The 24,018-nt window shown below is 35.4% G+C and overlaps 1 protein-coding gene across 1 annotated transcript in view; it reads left to right on the top strand.

The window, feature by feature from the left end:
* LOC126260926 (probable 2-oxoglutarate dehydrogenase E1 component DHKTD1 homolog, mitochondrial) overlaps positions 1-24,018 on the top strand; it is a 322,465-nt gene that overhangs the window by 178,515 nt on the left and 119,932 nt on the right. The window contains exon 10 of the mRNA XM_049958422.1: positions 5,008-5,143. Within this exon, the coding sequence (XP_049814379.1) occupies positions 5,008-5,143 (136 nt within the window). The remainder of the gene's footprint in view (positions 1-5,007; positions 5,144-24,018) is intronic.

Consider the following 24,018-nt stretch of genomic DNA (forward strand, 5'->3'; position numbering starts at 1 on the left):
CAGGCGGCTCAGGAAATACGGACCCAACTCCGCAAACAGGAGGCAACACAACCAAAATAGTTTCTTTGACTGCCCTGAAAGGAGTTCTGGACCTGCCAAAGCATGAAGCAGGTGTAGTAGCTGGGAGGGGGGATTCACCGGTACCAAAATTGCTGTCCACAGTCTTTTGCAAATGAAATTCTTGGGACATAAGAAAACACTGCAAAAGAGTTTCTCTGGACATCACAAAAAAATAACATGGCAGAATAACCTCCACTTGCTCAGTAATGTTTAAATCCAGCTGCAAAATAACTACGGTGAATTGGTCCATGTCCGCAGTAATGTTGTGCGGTTGAAAAATAGTGTCCAGTTATGCCAATCATAATTGTGATCTTGTAGGCCAAAAGGGTGGTAGCTTTGCATTACCCCATCACAAGGTGTTGTTGCAAGAGGCAGTATGAATTAAGAGACTGCAGGGAAGAACCAGTTGCTGGCAATCCTTGATCTTTCGTCTTGATGGTGGTGGGTGGCATCGTCATAATGCCGGAGCGTAATTATGGCTCAGAATAAAAAGAAATTCCACAACGGATCACACTGGGGTCACAACTATTGGTGACAAATGTACACATTATGCACATTAATGAATCCTCCTTTATTTTCCACAATTTACTTCCCAACAAAAGAGAACAACACAGACACATTTCTATATTACAAAGAAGATAACAAGAATAATCAAAAGATATAACACACAATATAAGGTCTGACTTCTTTGTCATTGACTATTGCGCTTGACACAATGTAAATACTTTATTTGAAATATTAGATAAAAACAATAGTTGTGTATTTTAAGAAGAGAAAAAGTTGCCTTTTTTAAAAAAAGAAAAAATAGATGCTGCTTTTCTCCTAAAACCTACAAACATTTGTAAAAATCTTCCTATGTGCTGTTCAGTGCTTCCTCTATGTGGTGAGTAGCAATGTATCCTATGTCATATTGTAAATGTGTAGGCTCAAAAGTAATTAAGAAGTAATGCTCATAATTACTAGATGAATATACTAGGACTAGTCATAATTTATGTTAATTATTGCTTTGGGTTTGTCTAATTATCACTAAGTGAAATAATTTTTTTGTATCATAGGTGTTTTGTCTTTCTTATTGAAAGGCATTGTCACTGGCTTGAAATACATACATATTTGTACTGATAGTATTTTTGTTTTGAATATTGTACATTGTACATTGAGGGTATATACAGTTTTATCCCTTCCTGCTTACTTTTGATGCAATAATAGTTTAAATTTCTACTTACAAATTTTGTAGATGCTCCTTGTTCTGGTTTTGTAGCTGCTCTTCTGATTTTTGCCATTTACAATTTCATTTACACAGAACTACGAAATGAACATACATTTACTTCTTGTTTTGGGTGTTGTTGCCAGATGATGAAAGTTACTGTCAAATGTGTATATGTGATACCTGTGGTGTGTGTGTGTGTGTGTGTGTGTGTGTGTGTGTGTGTGTATGTATGTGAATTGGTATTTGTTTCAGTATGGATAGGCATGTTTATGAACATCAGTCTGTGTGTGTCATGACTTTCAAATCATAAAGATGAACTGTGCATGGCAGGAAAAAATCATTTTGTTCAGTTGTAATTAGATGTACTCAAAGTGATGATTATTAACATAATATTACATACAACTGAGGACAACAGGACAACGGAAGTTAAGGATAGTCATACTTTTTGCCAGCATACTTTACAGAAGTAGCCTGCATCATCATCATCAACATCATTGTTATTGTCATTCCCTAACTCTAGTTTCCTGGGTGTGATTTATGAGGCAAATGCTCACCATCTCCTCCTGTCTTCATAGATCTTCTATTCCAGGACATCGTCCCACTGGAATCCTCTCTCCTCCACGTCTGATTTCAGTACAGCTATCCAGCATTTTATGGGCCTCCTGTGTGGTCTCTTGTCTTGGATATTTCTTTCAAAATATTTTCTGGTTGGTTCATTCCTGTTTACCTCATTTTTGACCTTGTCTTTTGAGTAGTTTCAGTCATAGATATTATGAAAACCATTTTTATCACTTGAATTCTGCTGTAGTCTTTTCTCAGGAGGGTACATGCCTCACATGTCTCTAAATCATAGGTGAGAATTGCCACAAAATACATGTGGTACAGTGTTGTTTTTGTTTGTTGTGGTGGGGGAAGGTGGAGTAACATGGCAGCTCCAAGGGAAATTGAATTTTCACTAAACAACAGTTATTGATAGAAGCTTACCACTTACCCTTTTTGAATATACATATTAGAAGGTATCACACCAAGTATTTGTAAGTGAAACCAAAAGAAATATGTAGGAGCTATATGCATTTTTGTGAGAGTTTGTGAAGTGGAAATTTTTTCCCTACCTAGGGGGTTAATGTGGTTAGTTCCAGAGCAATAGGATCCCACATTTGTTATTCTGATTTTCGCACATACTTTCAAGGCATCTTGATGTCCTAGTATCTGAAACAATACCATTTTGTGTCAGCCCACATATAATAGAACAGAGATGGTTTAAAATAATATAAATTAATTCAGGAGATAGAATGACAGGTGACAGCTTTTATATAGAAGGGATTGTAAGTAAATCTTATGAATGAGATCTGGAATTCATTAACCCTTACCAGGGTAAACAACTTGGCTACATTTCCTAACAAGTAATGTGGCCACTTTTCCTGCTCGGACCTTCTGCCGGCATTAGTGGATCCCAGATGAAACTATCAAACAGAAACAAACAATAACGAACTATGAAGCTTCCTGGCAGATTAAAACTGTGTGCCCGACCGAGACTCGAACTCAGGACCTTTGCCTTTCGCGGGCAAGTGCTCTACCATCTGAGCTACCAAAGCAGGACTCACGCCTGGTACTCACAGCTTTACTTCTGCCAGTATCTCGTCTCCTACCTTCCAAACTAAGGAACTACATTTGTAGTCCAAAAGACTTTGTTGAAACACTGATATGGTAAAAAAATATTACTGTAAATATAAGTGAAGTAATGAGACTAGTATAATTTACTTATAGTACATCAGATAACTGGAAATCACAAAAGTTTTTACTAAAATATGACGGAACAAACCTCCTGTGTCAAAACCGTGGTGACAACTGTGGTGGTGCATATTAGAACTAGTTTGACCACTTCTCGGTAGGCAGCAGCACTATTTAGGGCAAAAAATATGCAATGGCCTGTGCTTACCACTTTACTCCACCTTCCTCTACTTTCCGGTCCTATTGAAGGTTTCTGACATGATTGTAAAACTGGATGCTTAGTCTTTCTTGGTTAATAATATTGTCTTTGGAAGTTGTGTTTCTGGCGTATTTGAAATGGGAAACTGATTGTAATTTTGTTCGTTCTTACTATAAATTCGAGCTTGTTCCTTCCCTGCTGATTGTCATTTCAGTGGTCTTGGTGTTTCTTATCTTCAGTCTAATTTTTTTTAAATGCTGTTCCAGTCTGTCAGCTTTGTCTGCACTTCTGCTACTGTTTTTCCCCATAACTGAACATTGTCAGCATCTAATAGAGCATGGGGTTCATTATCAATTTCCTTGGTAGATTTTATACTATAGGCCACTACTATTATGAACAAGAGTGATGATAGGGAACTTCCTTGTTGGACACCTCTCTTTATCTCAAACCATTTACTAGCTATCTGCATACAACTGTAGCAATTTAATTTTTCATTTAAATACTTTGGAACCTTGAGATCTTCCAGCCATTCCCAGATTTTGTTTTGAGAACACTAGTATAGGCTTTTCCAATGTTCAAAAATGCAATCAAAATATTCTTTACATGTTCCCAGTACTTTTCTGTCAACTTTCTTACTGCAAAAATGAGGTCCATAATACTGTAATTTTTCTTGAAGCTAAGTTGCTCCTCGTCTAGTATAGGTTCTGCTATCTTCTGAAGTTTCATTTTTATTATTTTTCCAGAGCATTAGGGTATGCGACAGTAGTCTGATGCCCTTGTAGTTTCCGTATTTCCTTCAGTTACCCTTCCTGAACAATGATATAATGACTCATTTTCTTCAGACTGCTGGGATTCTGTTCTCTTGCCAGGTTTTTGATAGCAGTCTGTATAGCCAATTTAAGCCTGTTATTCCAGGTGCATTTATCATATTTGAGCTCAGACCATCATAAGGTGGAGGCTTGGCTGTTTGTACATTCTTTAGTGCAGTTTTAGTTCCAAGCCAGGTTAGTCAGTGTTTCTCATTTTGTATGTCATTCACTGCAACTTCAGTTATGGTGGTGTAGTTGCTGCCTCCATTTAGCAACATATCAAAATGTCTCTTCATTTAATCTCTGATGCTTTCCTCTGTTCCCATTAAGCTTCAATTGTCTGTTTCCAGTGCAAGGATATTTACATATTCACTTCTTTTATTATTTATGTAGGAGCTTCCTGTTTCCTTGGCAATCTTCTATCTTTGTAATGAAGTCATTTTGCTTTTCTTCCTGTATCAGGTGTTTCATGGCTAGCTTTTTGTTCCAGTATTCCTGTGATAGATGTTCAATTTCTTCATTTTGGATATCAGTTATTTTCTTTTTTGTGATCTAAGTTCCTTTTTTAACTTGGTCATTCCACCAGAGTGTTTCCTGCTCTCTTGGTGAGGTACTTCTTCTTCCAAACATATCCTAGGCTTCCTTCATAAGTGTCTATTTGAATATTGTCCATTCTTCTTCTACACTTCTCTTTTCAGTTGTAGGTAATTTAGCTGTTATCCTTGCTTCATCTTCTCCAGGTCCTTCAACAGCCATGTTTTGCCTTTCTCTTCCTCTTTAAGTATAAATTGACTCTTTCCATATCCCTGAAGGCTCTGTTTCATAATGGGATTTATGAAGTATGAATATATCTGAATGAAGGATAGAATGAATATCACATTTTACCTTAATTATCAATATGATCTTTGAGTTAAATGTAATTCAATAATCTTTAGTAACCTTTATTAGTAAGATCATGTTCAGTGATCTGCACTAGCCTGCTCACATGATTTCTCAAACAGATCTGTTCCAGATTTGTATGCCGAATCTCTAGCAAATGAGGGCATTCTTTCTACTGAAGAAGCTAAAGAGACAACAGGAAAACATACGGAATGGCTAAATAATATTTTAAAAACCACAGACATGTATAAACCTGAGGTACGATTTTTGCAAAGGAATATAAAATTATTTATATTACTATTTCATTGTCATTTAATAATTTTTACTTATTGATAAATCTGCTGTTTCATGGGGCATTTATTTTGAAGTAAAGATTAAAGTATCCATCCTGTGTTTACATGGTGTTTCATTATTACTTTGTATGCTTAAACTGACTGCCTTTGGACTTCAGCTGTATCCACTCTTTCTCTCTTTCTGAAAGGGGACTCATTTCAGAATGTCCAATGTTTATTATTGTGGAGCTTTTAAGTAATTAGTAAGTCCTCTGGCTGTGTTATGGGTGGTGTGTAGAGTAAGCCCAGCAAGGCCAATTCAAATATGAAGTTTGCTCCAATGAGGTGTTATAAGAAAAGGAATGCAGTTAGAATTTCTGAAACATTAAAGCTGGCAATTTGGAGTGCAAGCAGTCTTGCACATAAAATAAGTTAGATTAGAAAAATATATCTCTGCTTTTAAAATTAACATACTGCTATATCAGAAGTGAGAAAAATTGATAGGATATATGGAAATGCAAAATTGTACAATGTTTTACAGTCGAGTAGCACATGGGAGAAGAGCATCCACATGAGTAACAAATAAAGAGATAACTCAAGAAATGAACTCATTCCTACAGTGAATAGTGAATAGTGTTTTATTCGTCTCATAACATACAATTTCTAATCATATGATTAGTGTACAGGAGAAACATAAAAAAATGGATAATACAACTTAAGCCTAATTGGTACAAAGAATTTTAACATTAATATAAACTTTTATTTTTCTTTCCTCCCTTTTGTGAAGGACAGCTAAATTTACACACAAGACTATATGTAAATTTATCCTGCTCAAATGTTCAGTTCATTCTTCATGAACTCCTCAACAGTGTAGTAGCAGTGTTTGACAAGTATATCATATAGCTTTGTTTCCAGTGTCTCTAGGTTCATACTCAGAACATTCTTTCCTTTTAGCTTGTTATGAAATTTCATTGCCATATACTGAGGGGACTGTGCATATAGGTTTAAGCGATGAGTAGGAAGCATAAAATTGTCTTTGTTTCTCATGTTATAAGCGTGATTGAAAGAGTTTTTCTTGAATAACTCTAAATTGCTATGTAGAAAGATGATAATATCATAGATGTATAAGGAGGAAACTGTTAATAACTGTTGTTTTTCAAATATTGGGCGACATGGTGTCCGTGGATGGGCAGTACACATGTTCCTTATTATTCTTTTCTGTAACTTTAGTATGCACAATATATTGCTTGAATTTCCCCAAAAAATAATACCGTACCTTACAACTGATTGAAAGTAGCTGTGGTATGCAATTTTCCTTGTATTCATGCCTGTTGCACCAGCTAATATTTGCATAGCAAATGCAAAGCTACATAATTTTTTCAACAGGTAGTCAACATGTTTATTCCAATTTAAATTTTTATCTAAGTTTAACCCTAAAAACTTCACAGAATCCACTTCTTCAGTATCCTGATTTTTATGAGTTATTTTAATTTCTTGGGGCTTTGACTGTTTTGTTCTGAATTGGACCATGTGGGTTTTGGGGAAGTTCAATCTTAATCCATTCAGTTGGAACCATGTTTCTAGTTTGTTCATTGTGTTTATTACGTAGAGAGGAATGTTTTCTGGCTCCTGGTTTTCAATTAATACAGATGTGTCATCTGCAAATAAAATCGATGGAGCCTTTATATTGTTCGGTAAATCATTAACATAGAACAAAAACAAAATAGGTCCTAGTATTGAGCCTTGAGGGACACCTTGGGCTACTGTTTTCCATTTTGAACAGTAATTTGCTGCATTTGATGAGACAATCACTCTTTGTTTCCTATTTGATAAGTATGAAGTAAGCCAATTTAGAACATTACCCTTGATCCCATACTTGTCGAGCTTATAGATGAGCAGTGCATGATTTACAGAGCCAAAGGCTTTTGTGAGATCACAAAATATTCCTGCAACTCTATTATGGTTGTCTAATGATGTGCTGATCTTGTTGATAAACTTGTTAATTGCATCAGTAGTACTTTTGCCACGCTGGAAACCAAATTGGTTTTCCGTAATAATACCATATTTCTCCATAAAATTTCGAATCTGCATAGCAGCAGCATTTTCAAAGATTTTTGATAGGACTGGAAGGAGGGAGATGGGAGGATAATTCCCCATATTCTCTCTTGACCCTCTTTTGAGCAACAGTTTTACTTCTGCATACTTCAGCACTTCTGGGAAGCTTCTTTGTTCAAAGGATTGGTTTATTATTTTAGATAGTGGGTATCCTATTATTTTACACACAAATTTAAGGACTTTTGCTGGTATTCCATCCCAACCTGCAGAATTTTTGTTTTTTAGTTTTAATATAACTTTTTCTACATCTATTGTTGAAACTGTTTTGAATTTTGTGAGGCATTCAGAATTATGATTTAGTCCAAAGGGACATACATTGTTTTCATAATCTGCAACATTAACCTCTGGTTTCACTACATTAATGAAGAACTCACTGAAGCATTCAGCCAGATTTACGATGATCTCATCTGCAAGCTTAATTGTACTAATTCCATGTCTAGAGGCTTTGATACCTAATTCGTGTTTTACAACTGACCACACTGCCTTTTATTTATTCTCATGTTTTAAGATTAAATTATTATTTGTCATTTGCTTTGCTGCTTTGACAACTTTCTTAAATGTACTTTTGTATTGTTTAACATATTCAATAAATTCAATTTTTTTATTATTTCTTAGTTCCTTATGTAGCTGCCTTTTCTTAGCACTGTTAGTGATCCATTTTAATTTTGTCATTTTATTAAAATAAGTTTTTTGTGGAAACATTTCGTTGAAAACACTTAGAAAATCCCTTAGAAATACTTCAAAATTTGCTGTGCATGAAATATTTTTATCAAAGTGCCATTCTGTCTGCTTGAGCTTATCATGGAATAGAGTCAAAGTTTATTGGTTGAAGATCCTTTTTACATAAGCTTTTTTACGTGGGACTTCTCTACCTGCTCTGGGTAGCTCAATGAATAATGCTGAATGATCAGAAATTCCTATATCTAGACAAAATTTATATCCATCTTCAAATACGTAATTCGTTAAAATATTGTCAATGTATGTAGCTGACTGAGCATTTCCTCTTGTAGATTCAGAAAAATTTAATTTGAAGCCATATTTTTTTTATTAAGTCTGTAAATTTTGATACCTCACATGTTTCATTCAACACATTGATGTTGGAATCAGCAGCAACCACAATTTTTTTCCTCTTTTCTTTACTGAGGTATTCTAACAAACTCTGAAATTTACGTAGGAAATGCTCAGTTGTCACCTTCCCTGGGATTCTATAAATTGATATTATAACAACATTTAAGTCCTTTAACTCAACACAGCAACCCTCAAAAATACACTCTTCATTAAAACAATTGAAGTCACATCTTACATGGTAATCTAAATCAGAATGAATGAGTATGCATGAACCTCCTCGTGACTTATTTATCCTACAAAATCTGGTAGCTACCTTGAAGTTTTCAATTTTATTTAAGATTTTTATGGTATAACTACTAAGCCAGTGTTCATTTAAACAAATTACTTTAACATTTAGAAATTCAGATAAAAAAACTTGTAGCTCATCTAACTTAGGGTTTTTGTCACATGAGTATTCAGCACTTAAACCATTTATATTACAACGCATTATATAGTTACTACTAAGATCATCAATTTTATTTTTTAAAGAACTAATATTTAATAATGAGCCATCCTCACAAAAGGGTAGGTCTGGATTCTTCTGTAGCAGCCCATCAGCTTGCTCACTTGGCTTGTATATTTCTTTGTCACTTTTGATATTGTGTACTTACATCCATAGTTACATTCTTGATGGCACTGGATCTGGATGGTGCTGAAGTGATTTCCCTGGTGCCAGCCATAAAAAATCACTGTTCCTCTCTGGAGCTTTCCTTGTTCTGGAAGGCACACGTACAGCAGCTTGTTTGTCTTCCAGTATTTTTGGAGCTTGCAAAGTTTGTGCTTCGTTTCTTTTTGGTTTGAACCATTTCGTAATGTGAGTTTGTTTCCCAGCTTGAATGTTACTTTCTGGCCTATTGATTTTAAACAATTTCGTGATTTGACACTGATTGGTGGCTATATTGTTCGCTGTATGAAGAGAACGCTTTTTTTACTTGTGATCGATTTCCACTTGTCCTGGGTACTTCATTACACTGCTACACTTTCCATAATGAACTAATTTTATCAGGTAGACTTTAAAGTGATAAAATATGCATCTTAATACCTGAATTACATGCCTCAGAAAAGGATGTATGCAGGATATGATTATATGAATATCAGCAAGACATGATAAATGCAATAAACAAGAATGAGTATATAAAGATATTCAGAGACCTAAATGCCCGAGTAGGGAAATCACAAAACAGAATATAGTGGATACTGACAATGATTATACAGTAAGCAATAATGGGGAAAAACTGACAGAATTTGTGATGTACAATAAACTTCAGTCAACAAATATTTTCGTTAAGCACAGATATATTTACAAATTCACATGGACTGCTCATGCCTTGCATTCAATAATAGACAATGTAGTGATAAGATACAATTGCATATAAAAGACAAAAGGATGTATAGAAGGCATATTTCAGTACAGATTTCTTTATATTTGTGTCAAAATATAACCTTCCCAAAAAATGTATAAAAGGAATAAATGAAATAAAGTTATCTATAGCAAATTCAAAGTCCAATGGTCAAATGATGAAAGCATCAGAAAAAAAAAGAAAAGAAAAAAAAAAAGGTTCTAGTATCAAGCAGCAGACATGTTGGGCAAATACGCAACACATTCCATTACTTCAAATTTTTTGTAATGTTTTCTAAAGGCAGATTGTGAGAGCTTGGCTTGGCACAAGCAGAATACTGTTCAGCATACAGAATACTGTTCAACATATAACTGCACTATGGCACTAATAGTTTGTCAATTCACCATCTACACGAATACTCCCTTTCGTAGTTGTCATATATATTATGGAAGTCTGAATTGTTTCATACATAAGACCCTTACTGTTATGATGGCAGTGCACTGACTGACAGACATCAAGCACACAGGTACACACACAAACCTTACTTGGGTTGTGCATTTCTTGCATTTGATACAGTAGGGCAGACATTTATGTGAATTTGACTCCTGTTGGCAGGATGTTAGTTTGTAGCACTGTTGCCATGTTATTGTTTTGTCAAGTACCTCGTGTTATTTCACTGAGGTCTAAGTGCGTTCTGGAATGCAAAACCAAGAACAAATACTGATATGGGTTTCTTTTACATATGTTCCTTCATAATTGTTCTTCTATTTATACTTCTTCAAAATGCTTTTCAACTGTTATAGACAATGATTCACTTTTATTACAGACTGAGTGACAGATCTGCATTGAGTGGAATATAAATTCACAATGAATCAAACTGAAGAATGTTTTCAAACATTTTTTCGCATTCATTCTTGTCATCCTTTGCATTGATGATCCTTGTTGTCATTAGCCCCATTAAGTAGAGCATGCGGTGTTGGAAACATCATGCCACACTTTCTGTGATGTAAAGGGCACTGGTGAACTCTATCCACTGCACAACAATTACCTCAAACAAATAATACAATATAAAACAAATATTTGCACTAACATGATGCACTCATGTATTATTTAAAAAGCATTACCTTCAACATAAACTCAGCGACTGACAAACTTATTCATTTATTTGTGATTGCAGTCTTTCTCGGTGTATTCCACTGATCAATTCTTCTCGGGTTATCAGCCGAGTGGTAGCGTCGTCTTGTCACAACGTTTTGACTAGTTTTGTACGCATCATCTTTGGCTGATAACCTGAGAAGAATTCATCAGTTATTCATTTATTGACTACTAGGGTACAGAAACTTTACATCTCTTACATTTATGAAAAGAATCCCAAATTTAATTCAGCAATAATTCTGTACTCTCACACGTGTCACCCCATATGAATGAGTGAGCATGTTACTATCTTTTAAGTAATCTAATTCAGATACTAATCATTACCATAAGAATCAATTTTTGTTCATATACATCAGATATTTGAACATAAGTCTTGTTTGCCTTACCTTTTCTATTCAAAACATTTATACAATTCTGGTTTTACTTCTTAAAAGCACCAGGTAATTGTATACATTTTTTGTGTTAATATTCATTATTATTATTATTATTGGTATTTCTTTACTTTCTCAGACGTTAAGTCTGGTTGAGAATGGAAAGTGACGCGGACCTTGATCAAGCGTCACTTCCTATTAACTGTACGGTATGTGTTAAATTGCATTTAGGAACTTTATTATTGTTATTATTATTATTATTATTATTATTATTAGTAGTAGTAGTAGTAGTAGTAGTAGTAGTAGTAGCAGTAGTAGTTTTCTTTCAAATCAAACTATCACAAAGGCTTTAGTAAAAATCAGTTGTATTAATTAATTGAAAGTGTTCTGTCAAGGTTGTAATATTTCAATATATTGGAATAATTTCTGAAAATATCACAACATTTCTATATGCTCATTTATCATTATTCTCTCTTCACCATTGAAGCTTAAAGTATATCAGTGCAACTAAATTCTACTTAAATGGATATGTTACACCTAACTTGTTACAGTCCTCTGTTTATTAAAACAGCAAGTCCTTAAAGTCTACACGATCATCTAAATCATATAACTGCTTATAATCCATCTCAGATAGTCCTCATTTAAATTGAGAATCTACACAATCTGTCTTAGATACTTCTCCTTTCAATTGAGGAAATGTATTATCTATTTGAGAAAGTCTTTCGTTCAATTCTGCTTTCAGTATTTTTATCACATTTAAAATTATTTGTTTCAGTTCTGCTATTTGATTTAAAATTACCTGCAAAATTGTTTCTAAAATCACTTTTTGCTCTGTGAGAGCTATTTTTGTCCACCTCCTAACAAATATTAATAAGAACTAATCTTGGAAATGATTTAGGGCAATAACAATAAATAATATTTGTGTCTTTTTTATCTTTCAATAATGAAATAAAATCCCTGAACTAGTACACTGTTCTAGTTGAGTGTTATCTTATAGTTTCTTAGTATTCATTTAACAGTTCACTCTGTTGACCAACAAGGAAAAAGTATTAATTGAATTTAACAAGTTGCTGCACAAAAAAATCATCTCTTAAACAAACACAACCCATCAAGTTTTGACAGAGTGAATCCCACAGAGAGTTCATATATGAGACATTGGCTGCATCTGTTTGACAGCTGCTTTACGCACCCATCTGTTATTGCTGATTGCTGGCTGTGCAACCCAGCCATATTCTATAGTACTTCAAGCTTCCAGTTGCAACTAGTTGATGAGCAAGTTTACTGCACCCTCTGTTGCCATTTTCTTGAACTATTCTTCTCATAGCCTGAAGTGAAGTATGTCACGCAGCCAGTGCATGCCAAATGTCTATATATCTTTGAATTCCAGGTTTTAATCTTTTGTTGGTCAAGATCATTCAAAATTGTTTTCAACTCTTAGAATATTTTCTTTTCATTTTATATTGGCTGCCAGAAGTCACTGCATCATGCTTAATGATATTCTGGTGTTGTTGTTGAATTACATGACAATTAATGTTGTCAAGAAAATTTCCTTTTTGGTTTTCTTTGAAATTAAAAATTAAAATTGTTTCTAGTTCAGACATGGAGCACTTAATATTCTTCTGATGTATTGCATAAACAGTTACATGATTTCAAATTAATGTACAATTTTCAATGGTGTAAGTGCTACATAAATTTAATTCATACCACTTAATCACAGTGCTAGTATATCACTTTGAAATAATCTCTTAAATCACTCTAGAGGTGAAATATAGAATGCAATCCTCAGTTCCTTTCTACATTCATAGTAATCACAAAGCCTTTAGTTACTTTTCTTTTGTACAGCTGTCTAACCTTGCTCGCTGTACAACAGCACTCATGTACGTAATGATATTGTCTGCATTCATTAATGCTCATCCCTGCTGTACACTTGGAAGTAGCAAAATATTCTTGGCTTTTGAGAGACCCACGTCGTAAATAAAATATTTTTCAATAATTTTTGTATCAGGATCAGACTCAAAATGAATGCCAAGTTCTATACTTTTCATCAATGCATTTCTTTTTCCTTAATTTCTAACGCAAAGTTCTTCACTGCAGATTCTCATTTTACAAACAGTTGCCATGTAAGAGGTTTCATGGCAATAAAAATGTATTAAATTCTTGATGCAAGATTCTTCTTAGCCAGTTTCGTCTTCTGTTTTAATTTTCAGTTCAAACTTCTTTGCAGATTTGTGTTTCACACACAGTCATCAAGTGAGAGGATGGTGGATGGGAAAATCATTAAAAAATGTTGGTATGGATTTCCATTACCTATACATTATAACATAATTATTCATTTTTATACTTCTTCAAAATGATTGTCGACTCTTATAGATGATGATTCACATCCATTACAAATTGAGTTGCATAGATCTACATTGAGTAGATCCTAAATTCACACTCTTCATTGACTGGATCCTAAATTCACACTGAATCGAACTGAAGATTTTTACATATTCATTCTTGCCTTGCTTCTTCATTGACAACTCTTCTTATTGTCTATTCTGAGGCAACCCTTAAGCAGTCTATGCAATGTTGCAAGTTTTGCAACACGCTTGCTGTGACATAAAGCTGCCTGCTGACAAACTCCAACTGCTAGACACTGCACAAGGAGTACCTCAAAAAAGTAGCGCAATGCAAAACAAATATTTACACTAATACATAACATTCTATGTGAGTATATAGAAATTATGCATTTGCTTATTATTTAAAAGGTGTGACCTTCAACATAAATTCAACTGCTGCACATTCACTGTTTTATAGACCATGAGGGTACTGAAAACTTTGCACCTATTGCATTGTAATGAGCGAGTCATGAAATGTTGCCAGAAAAAAAGGAAAAAAATCACCCAAGTATGAATATTGGCTGTAAGCCTTGTAACTTAAGTAGAGGTGTACATTGCAAGCTGCTTTTGTCAGCCCATTGGGAGGTCATATGCATTGAGAAACCAGTGATTTCAAGCCCACTGATTGTGAATTGGAAATAAAAAGTGAAGCAGCCACATATCATCCATAAGCAAACAGTCTCAATCCCATATAGAGAGGCCCCTCAAATACCAAGCAAAGTAGAGTTTGGCAGAGTTCAAGAGTTAGTTACAGTGAGCAAAAGAGATCCAGCAACAGCCACTTCAAATGAATGAGCCTATAGCAGATGCTATGTAATTGAGCAGTCAGACTCAGTTAACTTTGTGCACATGGAAGGATTTGGAAACTTGCATATGCATACCTTTCAGCTAGGGTTATTGGTTTCCATTGTACATTTGTCTACATGTACCTGTGTCTCTGTGTCACATTGTGATGAGTACTTGAACCTAAGGTTTTTATTAAATCAACAGAATCTGACACTTCCAAGTTTTGGGGTCTGTAGTACCAAACCATACTGTGTAAACCCAAATCCTAATAAAGTTATAGGCTGGAGTGGCCATTTGCTGCGGTAATTAGCTGGAGATTCTAGTAAGCCTCATCTATGTTTTTATAAAACAGTGTCTATGCTTTCCTGTATGTTCCTTGCTAACACATGAAGAAGCAATAAAAAGCAGACTAGTAATGCCACCCAGAGTCTCATTTCCCCTATCATCACCATATCTACCTCCTTAGGTTGATATCCAACTCATTCTGTACTGTCTCCAAGCACAAAGACCTGAAAAATCTCAGCTCGATGCTGTCACTGTTTCAGTCCTATATCCAGTTATTCTTATACTAAGAAACAAATGACCTCAAAATCCTGTATCACCTCCGATCAGAGTGTGACCCACATTGGGTTACAACATATAAAACTGGTGGTAGATGTGGGGTACAGGCTTCACTTCCTTGCTGAGTACCTTTACCAAGAAGTAAGGTGCCTCAGAGTATTTTCTATTAGGAGAAATAGCAAACCCATCTTAGGACAAACTAGCTTGAGCTTTTGAGGTAGATCAGTTTGCTGCCCAGGCAGACAGTCATCTTTAGTGTACAGCAGGATCGCAAAAGAAAAAGTCAAGAAGAGGTCACCATTCTTTGCTGAAGAATTATGAGACTGCAGCAAGCGGCCCACAGCAGTAAACAAGACAGGACACATTTCGCAGCAGTTACGACAGCTAATGTTAGGGCTAACGATGCTTGAAACAGCAGCACATATGTGCTGACTACACTGACTTCCAACCTCATGCCTGCATGAGATATCAACACAGCACTGCAGCCTGACAAGGAAATATGGGGAGCAAATCACAATATAGTGTGGAAACAAGATATACAACTGTGAAAAAGGACAAAAAAATTATTTATTGTGAATCTGGAAGGTATTGAGGTCCCCATTGAGCATATAGTCTTGTCTGAAGCATTTAAGTTAGTCCCAAGACCTTTTGGCAGAAATAAAGGTGAACTTAGGGAATTTGGGTACAAAACTGTGTTCTGACATTTGAAATGCACCAAGCCATTGTCATAGTGTGCTATTAAAATTTGTTAAAACTAGGGTTGTGGGTGTAGCTCAGATCAAACTACTAATACACGATATGACAGCAGCTTAGGCAGATGTGAAAGGACTTTTATTGGAGAACTGTGAGTCAAAATGAAATTTGGACTACCATGTATCTTTATTATTCTCTAGTAGACAGAAAAGGGCCAAAAGTATGGCAAGTATGGACAAGTCACACTGACACATTGCAACACCAGTTTTGAGAAGCCATCCAGGGAGTGATGAGGGCATCAGATGTTCTGTGTAGCCATTCTCTAATTGAGAAGCTGGCACAAGCAGTGTTCATACTAGTAATGAAAGATGACAGGATTAAATAATAATGAGAGCAAGAGGAGAGGATTTAATGTTAGCACAGGCAGTGGATCTAGCATTAACAGAAGAAACAGCCATTGCCTCTTCTAGAGAAAGGTTCAATCAATCCAGTCGCTGAAAAGATTACTGTTTTAGGTGGAAGAGAGGAGGCCATCATGTGAGGAATTGCGCCTTAGAGAAGCATGTCAGGAAGATAAGCACCATGCAGCTGAGTTGCAGTGGAGCAGAGAAAGGGGCATCTTACCCTCAACCACTACTGAGAAGAGAAGAGGAAACATTATGTAGCAGTCGTTTCAGGGAAACTGGAAGTGATCAGTTGACAATGTGTCCTTGATGCAGTCTTCAAGGGTGTTTGAGGCTGTGAGATCAGTTGAGACCCATGTATGTTATGTTTGTAAAGAACCAGGACATATAGTCTGACAGTGTAATGCCAATGCTAGGCTAATGAATACGAAGTTCAGAAACTGTGGAATGAAAGAACAGCTGAAACATGGCACAAACTTGTACTCAGTAGGTGGGAAGGGCAGGAGTGATTTTGTAAATATAAGATGCATGCAGGAAAATGTGGGAACCACAATTTTCATTGTAGACAGTGCAGCTCAGGTGAGCATAATAAAGGAATCATCACTGAAGAGTATGGTGAGCAATAATGCCAATGAAAGAATAAAACTTAAGGGATCACTGCAGAAGTAATAGAGATCCATGAAGTGACAGTGTTAATACTGAGGATAGATGATGAAGTGTGTGTGTGGGACACAAGTTTAAGACAGTGGAGGACAAGTTAGATGTCTCACATGAAGAAATTTTACACAGAAACTTCTGATAGAGTTTAAGAGTTAGTAGATTATGTGTTTCAGCTACCCCATATTGCTGAGAGTGTAGAGAGCTTAGGAAAAGCCAAGTACTTCACCACTTTATACTGTGCAAAAGGTTACCACCAAATGCTGTTGAATGAGGATGATAGTGAGAAAACAGTTTTCTCTACTGCAGGAGGGCATTATGAATCCGAAAGATCACTGATGGGAATAATAGATAGTAGAGCCACTTTCCAGAGACAAAAGGTGTTTGTATATTTAGATGATGTGGTCATGTTTGGAGCTATGTTAGAAGAATATAATGCCAGACTTGGAGAAGCATTTGAGAGGTTCCAGTCGTACAATTTAAAATTTCAGGTTGACAAGTGTGAGTTCCTATGGAAACAGGTAACTTACCTATGGCAAATAATTACAGCAGAAGGGTTAAAACATAACTGACAGAAAGTGTGCATGATAAAAGAGTATCAAAGACTCAGTACCATAAAGCAATTAAAGAGATTTCTAGGAACTGTGTCATTTTATCATCATTTTATGAAGGACTTCATTCAGCTTGCAAAACCTTTACATGAATTAATGAAGAAAGGAGCAAACTGTGTGTGACTGACTCAGTGAGTAGCAGCTTTCCAGGAATACAGGAATTAAAAGAGAAAATAGTTAGCCACGTGATCTTAGTGTATCCTGATTTTACATAGCAATTTATAATTACAATGGGTGCCAGTGAGCAACTGATCAGTGCCTTATTGAGCCAAGGAGAATTAGTACATGGTTTGCCAATAACCTTTGCATCCAAAATGCTGAACCATGCTGAGAGAGGATTTAGTATGATCAAGCAAAAGCTCTTAGTTATAGTGTTGGCAATGAAGCACTACCAACCTTATATGCATGAACAAAATTCATTATATGTAATAATCACAAACCCTTGGAATGATTGGTGCAGATAAGTGATCTGTTATCAAGGTTAATGAAATTCAGGGTTAAACTGGCAGAATACGATTTTGAGATAATATGCCAACTTTGAGATAATAAGCAAAGAAAAGTAGCAGATGGACTGTCATGGACACCAGAAGGCTCAGCTGCAATCATTAGGAATGTGGAAGAGATAGACGAGGAAGAACAAGATGACCAGCAACTAGTGCTTAGTGAAGAGCAGAAGCAAGCTATTCTGAAGCAACATCATAATTTACTGATAGGTAGACACAAGGAAATCAGCTGCACATATGACAGTATAAGAGGTATAGATCATGGAGAGGTATGAAGAAAAACATAGAAGAGTATATTCAAAGTTTCAAGAGTTGTCAGAAATGCAGGATAAGGTGAAGATGCCCTTAGTGATGACCAAAATACCCAACCAGGTATTCACTTGTTGTGATAATGACATAGTTGGACCACTTCAGATAACAGATAAAGGGAACAGATATGTCCTAACATTTCTGGATACCATAATGGAATTTGTTGTAGCAGAGCCTATAACACAGCAGGATGTTGACACAATAGCATGAGTCTTAGTACAGAGAATAATTTGCAATTACAGAACACCATCAGCATTTTTGAGTGACCAAGGAACAAATTTCCTAAGTGAGATCTTAAAGAGGGTTTCTCGTTTACTGAAGATTGAGAAGATTCAATTCTACATGTTAGTTATCTGTGGATGCACATGCACACTCCACATGAACCTGCTTCTCCATGATGCTATATGGTCCATCTGCAGTTCCATCTTGACATGGCGCCTCTTACTACAGATCCAGTGCACATGCCTGCACTGATAAATGAGTGGTTGGTGCTGTTTAATTCTACATAATACCACAGATTATTGTATATGGCTTGTTTTGGATCACTTTTTCTGTATAACGGGATCCATTAGCTCACCCAGTACTGGTACTCCTGCTATCACAGGAGTGTATCATGGGTGTGTTCAACTTCATTTTATGCTAGTTTATAATTCACGCCTGCTACATAGTGAAAAATTGGTGACTGTGAACCCTGGGTCATCTCATTCTCTTTTTTGATCACAACATGACTTGGTTTTAGTGTACCTGATGATGCAGCTAAAATTTTGTGAAACTGGTCATGCTTATAAATAATGTGATTACAGCTGAAGCAGTTTTACCTACAAAATGATATATCCAGGCTGTGGCTGCCCTGAATACAAAGCCTTATGAGTAAAAAATAGACTAGTAAACCAAGCCAGAGTCTCATTTCCCCTATCATCACCATATCTACCTCATTAGCCTAACATCCAAATCATTGTGCACTGTCTCCAACCACAGTGATCTGAAAAATCTCATATTGACCCTGTCATGATTTAACTCCCATATGCAGCTGTGCCAAGAAACAGATGACCTCGAAATTCTACATCACCTTCGATCTAGGTGTAAATTTTTAAGTATATCATGACACATAGCTGGCTACAACACCATTTATGGCAATAACCTCAAATTTATTTAAGCAAAAATTCTATACTCTCAAGAGTCCTCTTCAGAGGCTCATCTACTACCACAGGAAACAAATATGGTTCAATTTTAAGGAAAGTATAGCTGTTCTCATAATTTAGCAGTTATAAATGTTAAATACCGTTTGTGTACATCAGGATATTCATCAGATTGTCCTCTATGAATGAAATTTCCACTCTGCAGTGGAGTGTTTGCTGATAAGAAACTTCCTGGCAGATAAAAACTGTGCCGGACCAAAACTCGAACTTGGGACCTTTGCCTTTTGCGGGCAAGTGCGCTACCATCTGAGCTACCCAAGCACAACTCATCACCCATCCTCAGAGCTTTAATTCCACCAGTACCTCATCTCCCACTTACCAAATTTCATAGAAACTCTCCTGCAAACCTTGTAGAACTGGCACCCCTGGAAGAAAGAATATTGCGGAGACATAGCTTAGCCACAGCCTGGGGGATGTTTCCAGAATGAAATTTTCACTCTGCAGCTGTCAGGATGGGTTGTGAGTCATACTTGGGTTGTTCAGATGGTAGAGCACTTGCCCACGAAAGGCAAATGTCCTGAGTTCAAGTCTCAGTCCAGCACACAGTTTTAATCTGCCAGAAGTTTATATCACTGCGCACTCTGCTGCAGAGTGAAAATTTCACTATGGAAACATCCCTCAGGCTGTGGCCAAGCCATGTCTCTGCAATATTCTTTCTTCCAGGAGTGCTAGTTCTGCAAGGTTTGCAGGACAGCTTCTGTGTTGTTTGGAAGGTAGGAGACAAGGTAGTGGCAGATTTAAAGCTGTGAAGGCAGGTTGTAAGTTGTGCTTGGGTAGCTCAGATGGTAGAGTACTTGACCTGAAAGGCAAAGATCCCGAGTTCAAGTCTCAGTTGGGCACACAGTTTTAATCTGCCAGGAAGTTTCACGTCCTCTATGACTTTGCAAAATCCATGCTTTGATATATTTTGAATAACCAGTCTTAGCTGCTGCACCCAGTATGTGCAAAGAGATTACAAGGTGACAAAAATAGATTTAAAGAAGCATTTTACAATATGTAGCAATAACTTTACAACAACATTATTTGTGGATAAGAAGCCAATCATCAGTAGTTCAGAGCATATATAGTATAAATTAAATTGTATTTCCAGACAACATAATCTTGTAATACACAGGAAACCAAAATAATGGTGATGTGTGTTGAAAACTCAGTGCGAACAAAAACTATTGACAACAAAATCTTTGAGAAAATCTCAGAGTTTATATTTTTTAGGTTTCTCATAAGGTTTCATAAATCCCTATATCAAATTTAGACATTTTGTAGGAATAGTACAATGAGTGCTGGGTCACAAAATAAGGAAAACTCTACTTAAGTCATATAAGGGACCTACATTACATTATTAATTAAGACACATGCAGCACTGGTGTAATATTCTACAATATTTATTATTTGATTCACAAAATGGTTCTTGGCTGTAACATCATCATCAGGCACAAAGATAAGTATGTGGTGCAGAAAAATTTTGTTGGATCAAAGATTTTGAACTAGAGCATCTAGGCATCTAAGGAGTATCTCCATATCCAGAGATGAAAAATGTTACTGTTAGATTTAGAAATAAAACAAAAGGAATTATCTCAATTTAAATGTGACACATTAACTAATGGACTACATACAAATTACAACAGTTGTCCATAGAAGAAAATAAATTAACAGTAAACTTTGGTGGTATGTTTCAAAGGTGCAGCTGAGCAAAATAATATTATCTTTATTTATTTATTTACTTTTATTTATTTAGTCCTTCAAATCCTAGATGTATAGAATATATACAAGGATATTGGACATGGTTAGGTATTTACAAGATAAAATACAGTTTGTATTGCATTCCTAAGGACTAGAACAGAAGTAATTTAGCAAAGAATCATACATACAACAAACATTAGAGGAAACATACAAAGTAGAATATTTATAGTGCATCTTTCTTGTTGTTGTTAGGCTTCTAGGTACTCTGTTGGACTGTAAAAGCAATGATCAGTTAAATATGCCTTTAGTTCACCCTTAAAACTACTAAGTTTACCTACTGATTTAATATGGTTAGGCAGATTATTGTAAATCTTTATCCCAGTATGTAGTGTGCCTTTTTGACACAATGATTTTCTCACCTGTTTCATATGAAGGTCAGATTTTTGCCTTGTATTGTATACAAGTATATTGTCATTTTTTAATAAGATATCTGGGTGTCTATCAATATATTGTTTGATGAAAACTGATTTTTCATAGATAAAAATGCAAGGAAGAGGAAGCACTGACAGTTTTTTGAATATGGGTCTGCATGATTTGGTATTGTTTACCCCGTCAATAATTCTTAATATTCTCTTTTGCATCTTGAAAAGTTTAATATTTGTTGTTGCATTGCCCCAGAAGATTATGCCATGATTAATTACAGAATGCACATAGGAGTACATTCATTTAACAGGCTGGCTTTGCTGCAACAAGTTTTTAAGATCTTTATCGTGTAGCAGGTTTTGCTTAGTTTTCTTTGGAAATATTCAATGTGTACCTCCCATTTTGTGTTGTTCTGGAGCCAGAGTTGCAGAAATTTTGTGCTGTCAGTACTTTCAAGAACTCTGTCCATAAGTTCTATTTGTATGTTTGGGTGGTGCCTTCCTATTAGATTCAGTGCTTTGTTTATAATTAGCTTGTTACAGCTGAACCACTGTTATACACTGTTCATTGTTTGGATAGTGGAGTATTTTAGTTTTTCATCTGTTTTATCACTGATAAGGAAGCTTGTATTGACTGCAAATTGGAGGGTAGTTTGGCAATACTTGTTGTACATAAGATCATTGACATAGAGAAGAAACAGTCTGGGTTCTAATATTGATCCTTGAGGGACGCCATATTTTATATTCTGAATAGTAGTAGCTGATTTTGTTATGGTCAGTATATTGCACTTCAACCACCTGTTTGCGACCACATAGGTATGTCCTGAGCCACTCATTGGATATACCTCTAATTCCTAATTGGTCAAGTTTCTGCTGTAGGGCATTATGGTCAATGACGTTAAAAGCTTTAAATAAATCAAGACATATGGCCGTCACAAACTCACTTGCATCCAGTTTAGTATAGATTTCATTAAGAAATTCAAATATAACACTTTCAGTTGAATATACTTTCCTGAAGCCATGCTTTGAGGGAGAGAGAATTTTATTTTTATTTAGGAAATCAGACAATCTCTTATAAAATTTTTTTTTGAAAATACAGGCAGTAGGGCTATTGGTCTATAATTTGAAACATTTTCTGGATTTCCTTTATTGAGCAGTGGTTTCAGTTTTGCTGTTTTTAAGCATGAAGGGAAGGTTCCTGGTGCCAGTGAGCTGTTGCACAAGTGTGTCAAGGGTTCAGCTAAGGCAAGACAGCATTTTTTAATAATTATATTAGATTAGATTTACTTTCATTCCAATTGATCTGTAGTGAGGAGGTCCTCCAGGATCTAGAACAAGTCAGAAAAATAACAATACGTTACTAACATTTACAACTAAAACAAATAAGCTAATGGACCATTCCACAGGTCCCAAGTGGAATGATCATCATTTTGTAATGAACACTACATGAAAGAGTCATTTTACAAATACTAATGCACTAAATTTAAAATCAAATTTTTTTTTAATTTATTTATAAGGGAATAAACGTGTAATACAACTTCTATAATACTTATTTACAATGAACACATTACTGCACTGAAATGGTGCAGAAGTTAGATTGTACACATACATACACACACACACACACACATTTACAATGAACACATTACTGCACTGAAATTACGAAATTACGCAGAAGCTATATTGTACTCACACACAAATCAGTGGTTTTTACTGAGAAAGGAGTAGAAGGAGTTGGCCACCAATAAGTCCTTTAGGCTTCTCTTAAACTGAATTTCATTGGTTGTTAAGCTTTTTATGGCTGCTGGCAAGTTATTGAAAATGTGTGTTCCTGAATAATGCACACCTTTTTGTACAAGACAACGTGACTTTAAATCCTTGTCTAGATTATTCTTATTTCTAGTATTGATTCCATGAATTGAGCTGTTGGTTTGAAAAAGTGATATATTTTTAATGACAAATTTCATTAAGGAATAAATATATTGTGAAGCAGTAGTATTGTATTGTATTTTTATTGATCCAGGCAATCATAGTATTGTACAGCTGTACATATGATATTGGACAGGTCAAGAGAGCTATTTACAAGTAATTTATACAAACTGATTTTTACATTATTTTGTAGCAAGGAAATAATCTATCTTAAACAAAACAGTTAATACAAATCATAGAATTGTAAGGTTGTATATACGATATTGGACAGGTCAAGAGAACATATTTGAGAGTAATTTTTAATAAATTGATTTTACACTATTTTGTAATGAGGAAGTTAGCTATCTTTAACAAAACAGTAAATACAAATGTTGTATGGTAAAATACAAACAGCCAATACAAATGAAATAGTGAAGTAGTCCAGTGTATTTCATAGACATGCACAGTATATAATAATCCAGTATATTTCATAGACATGCACAGTATATAATTTTCAGATCTAATTGAACATTTATCATAAAATTGTTTACAATTTTAACCCCTTTCAAAAAATGATAAACTACATAAAAGCAGTGGTCCAAGAGATATTTTTTAACTTATGTGTGAAGGCTCTTGGGTTCTTTGTTGCTTTGATTTCA

Source organism: Schistocerca nitens, chromosome 5 (assembly GCF_023898315.1).
Source record: "Schistocerca nitens isolate TAMUIC-IGC-003100 chromosome 5, iqSchNite1.1, whole genome shotgun sequence".
Lineage (NCBI taxonomy): Eukaryota > Metazoa > Arthropoda > Insecta > Orthoptera > Acrididae > Schistocerca > Schistocerca nitens.